The sequence below is a fragment of the Dictyostelium purpureum genome, assembly GCF_000190715.1.
Source record: "Dictyostelium purpureum unplaced genomic scaffold DICPUscaffold_759, whole genome shotgun sequence".
Classification (NCBI taxonomy): Eukaryota; Evosea; class Eumycetozoa; order Dictyosteliales; family Dictyosteliaceae; genus Dictyostelium; species Dictyostelium purpureum.
The window spans coordinates 1-5040 of NW_003520086.1; the positions used below are offsets into that span (position 1 = coordinate 1).

Consider the following 5040-nt stretch of genomic DNA (forward strand, 5'->3'; position numbering starts at 1 on the left):
TCTTTTTATCTTTTTTTAAAAAAAATTCATTTTTATCCACTTTTAAAATTTGCCATAGATCCAAAATAACAGTTCAAATACGCAAATCATAATTTGTTTCTTTTTCACCCTTTTTTTTTAAATACTTATAAAAATAAATTTTACTTTTTATTTTTTTTTTAAAATTAAATTAAAATTTTATTATTTTTTTTTTTTTTATAATACTCAACCACCACAATATACCTTTGATGGATCATCTAAATCATTATACAACAATTCACAAATAAATAAATAAATACCAGATATCACAAAAGTACAAAAACACAAAGAAGCACGTTTTTAATAATGGAAGCTATATAGGTAGTTGCAGAAGTAACTTATATTTCAAATGGTGTGTTAAGAGCTAAGGTTTAAAGTATGGTACTTAGGTTCAAATGCTATCCGATAAATTAAAATTAAAAATTAAAAATAAAATAAAAATAAAAAAATTAAAAATTTAAAAATTAATAGTTTTCATTTTATAATGTAGATATAAGTATTTAAGCAAATAATAAAACTATCTATTTATTTATGTTTTGATAAATGGTTTATTTTCAAATTATTTAATTTTATTTTTTTATTTTTTTAAATTTTTATAATATTTCTATTTGTGGTTGAGTTGATTATTGCGTTATGCTTGTTTTAAAAATAAAATATTATATTTTAATTTGATACCAATGGATTCTAAATTTGAGCTTATAGAATTTTCTGATCTTTGAATTTTCTGAAAGTGTTTTTTAGTTGTCCAAACATTCTTTAAAATTTTCTACTGGCCAAAATTTTTGATATCGCAATTGCTTACTTTACAATCTTTCTTGAAGACTCTTCATAAATCAATCGGTTTGATGGTGTGTCTTTGCTAATGTTTGGGAATATATATGCACATTGAAAAGCTAAATATTTGACATTCTTCATTTAATCTTTTAAAATTGCTTCACTTTTGGTATAGTTTTCAATAATATAAGAGGGTTAAATAAAGATTCATGTTGTTTTAGTTTTTAACTAACACCTGATTTTAAAATCTTTTCTTATTATTGTTACATTTATTAGGCCAGTTAATCTTAAAATTGGCTCGGTTTCGGCAATATCAATTGTACCACGAGCTAAAAAATATCATTTTTTAATACCATTTAAACTATCTGTAATTTCCAATGCATACAATATTTTATTTTCATTTTGTGATTCTAATATCTTTAAATCTGAAACTAGTGGTCCAATAAAATCAATATCTAAAAACAAAATGAAAAATTAATTAATATTTATATTATTTTGTAAACAGTATGTTATGATATAAATATGTGTATAAACTTACTTTTTGATTCAGCAACTCTTAATTGATATGAAGAAGGTAATGCAAAATTTTTGTGATAACTATTACTTTCCAAAGAATCTAATGAAAAAACGGTATCCTTCTTTTCATTTGCTCTATTATCAGGATGAATATTATCTTATTTTATTTAGTAATTGGATAATTCTCTAGTGTGTAATAAATTTTTATTTTATTCTTTATTATTTGTTACTTTTAAACCTGTTTCATAGTTGAAATTTAAAAATTAAATTAATACTCTTTGTATTTGTATTTATATATAATAATAGTACATACTTGATGATTGAATAGAATCCAATTTTTCCACAGTGTCGAACATGATTTAATTTCACATCCAACTTTATATTATTATGGTTTGATTATAGAAAATAAAAACGAATGATAGTACCATTTGGTTTAAATTCCATTGAATAACCACTTATTTTCTAAGTAACTAATTATTGGTGATAAGTCTATGTGTGCAATAATTTAGTAATTGAATATTATTTTATTTTTAATTAGTATAACATTATATATAAAAAAATTTTAGAAATAGTATGTGTAATTTATTTACCTAAACTGATGTGTCTTTGTATTTCGCTTTATTTATTAATGAATGACATTATAATATTGTTATTTTATTTTTATTTATTTAGTTTATAATAATGTTTATGGTGGCACAGAGTTTTTTAAGAAAATAATGTTTATGGGGTGAAGAATTTTTTAAAGAAAAATAAAAAATTAAAAATAATTTGAATTTTTTTTTTTATATTTTTATTAAATTTATAATCATTTATTGAATTTACTTTTAAATAATAATTACTTTTATATATTCTACCAAAAAATTTTAAAAGAGGAATCAATCAATACAGGTTAATTATATTTGGTCAATTTAGCAGGTTTAGATTTCAAAAACATGGTATTCATTGAATAACAGTAACTTGCAACATATCACATACAGAGAATCAAAGTTAACTCGTTTTCTTAAAATAAAAATAATAATAAAAAGTTAATAATTTGGGTGATTTTTTATTTAAATATAAAATTCTTTTAATTTATTACTTACCATTATAGAAATACTATAATAATGTAAAAATGAAACCACTAAATATAATAGGTAAATTGAAATATATTTCATATTAACAAAATATGATTTAAACTTTAAATAACCTGAATAATAATATTGAAATCCAAGTTCAAGTTAAAAGATTCAATGACCTTAAAGTACATACCGGGGCAAGATTATTGAATGCATCTGAACAATTATTGGAAATAAAAAAAGTTGCAAAAAAAGAAATTTTTGAACTTAAATTAAAATTGAAAGATTCAGAATCTAAATTAGCATTATGATCATTGAAAAAAGAATAAATCTATGATATGGCCAAATCATGTAAAGGTTTTCAAAAGCTCCAATTCACAACAGCAATGAATCTTTTAAGAGTCAAGATGTTATAACCACTCCAATCATTACTCTACAAGTAATGGGTCAGAAAGGGCAGAACGTGAAGAGCAAGAGTTGGCAAATATACCATCCACAGCAACTCTTAGCTTAAGTAGTTATCCAAGTGTATCCTCTAATAGCCCACCTGTTTCATCATGAAATTGACCATTAAAAAAAGTAAAAGATAAAGAAACTTACTTTCTATTAGAGAAAATCCAGGGTATCATTTAATAAATAAATTTATAAAAAAGCTATTTAAATTTTATATGTTTATTTATTTAATTATATATTTATGAAATAATTTATTTTATTTTTTTAATTTAATTTAATTATTAAAACTATTAATTTTTAAAATGAATTAATCTACCTCATTTTCATTATAATAAAAAAAAACAGACAAAAGAAATAAAATTCTAATACTCAAACACAATAAAAATAATTTTGAATATATTACATTATGTTTTAGAAATAAATAAAATGATCTTTTTATTTTTTATTGCTATCACTGTTGCTATCTTCTTTACTACTGCTGCTGCTGCTGCTGCTGTCACTATCACTATCACTATCTCTTTCACTATATTTTTTAATTGATTTTATTTTTAATCATCTTTTCCTTTAAAATCATTTCCTCTTCTGAAAATTCTTTTTTCCTTGATAAATAAAGTATTACCTCTCTTACAATTCCATTTGACTTTAATATGTTGTTCATTATATAATATTGAACATTTACCTTCAAAGACGCTTAACAATACAAATTATATTTCCACTTAAATTTACAGATTCTGAAACACCAATATGATACTGGATTTGAAACACAACCACTTGATGAAAAAGCTCTGCAATAATAGTGTAACATATTACTTGAAATACAGGTTCTAAATCACTAGATTTACAAAATTAAATAGTTTGTGTTAGTATATTGTTTTTATTTTCTTCTATCTTTTTTTTTTTTATGATATTTTGCTAATTACTTACTTTAAGGTTTTATATATTATAAAAAAATTTTTATTGTTATTTTTGATGGGATTTATTATTTTTATTAAAACTATTTATGTGAATGTTTTCATTGATATTTGAAAAAAAATATTATAAATTTTAAAATATATATAAAAAATTATTTATTTGTATTTAAATTTTTAATTTAAAAATTTTCAAATTTTTTTTTAATTTTTAATAATAAAAAAAACATTGTTTAAAAATTAAAATACCATAAATTAAAAAAAAAAACTAAAAGATAGTTTATAAAAAGAATAAAAATTAATATATTTCCATGTAGTGGTTAAGGCATACTGAGAGATGCAGTATAGATTGTTAACCACTACGGGGGGTGCTTAGTTTAGGCATGGTAGGCTCTAATATAACTAACCTCCCCATGGTATCTTTTTTTTTTATAAAAACAAAGGCAAAAAGTATAAAATAAATAAATAAATAAATAAATGGTATTTATACCATTTCATTATCATTAAAAATTTATTATAAAATCCTAAAATCATTTTTTTTCTTTAATTTTTTGGGGATTATTTTTTTTTTTTTTAAAAGTTTAATTACACTTATTTATTTATTTTATTTTATTTTATTTTTTTGAGGTTTATTTACACCTATTTTTATTATTTTATTAAATTATTGAGTTGTTAATCTGACTGAATAGATTTTTAAATAATAATAAATAATAAATAAATTTTATTTGAAAATATTTCATTTAAAAAAATATTTATTTATTTGTATATTTTTAATTTTATAGAAGTTATATTATTATTAGTAAAGGGTGTATATTTATTTTGTCTGCAATATTGAATTGGATTCTTTTGTTAATTTGAGTTGAAATAAAAAAACAATCACCTGAACTATCCTCAAGATTATTTTAATCTAACTACTACACCATTGGTACAACTTTACTAACTGCATTTACAAAATTTGTCCATAGATCAATGACAATGTCGATATGTTGATAACCTGTATAGATATTATTTTTAAAATTGTAAATAAAAGAATTGATTTTAATTCTTGTTTAAATAGATTTGAAATTTCTTTTGTTTTATATCACATTTGGTTTTTTTGAAGTATTCATTCTTTTGATTTAATAAAAGTTGGGGGGTTCTATATATATATATTACTGGGCACTGTATTTTGCAGCATTTGTGTTACCTCTGATTATATGTTAAAAGTGTGGTATTTTAAAAAAGTTATTAGTAAGACTATTTAATTCAATCCTATGTAATGTGAAAGCTTTAATTTTTTTGTAATATTAAAATAATTAATATGAAATAATAAAAAT

The 5040-nt window shown here is 20.7% G+C and overlaps 1 protein-coding gene across 1 annotated transcript; it reads left to right on the forward strand.

Moving 5' to 3' along the window:
• Positions 1–1881: 1881 nt before the first annotated feature.
• On the forward strand, positions 1882–2924 carry DICPUDRAFT_160360 (uncharacterized protein; the record flags this gene model as incomplete). The annotated part of the gene is made up of 3 exons (XM_003295119.1): positions 1882–1885; positions 1981–2008; positions 2804–2924. 3 exons carry the CDS (start codon positions 1882–1884, stop codon positions 2922–2924), a joined length of 153 nt encoding a protein of 50 aa, XP_003295167.1.
• Positions 2925–5040: the final 2116 nt, after the last annotated feature.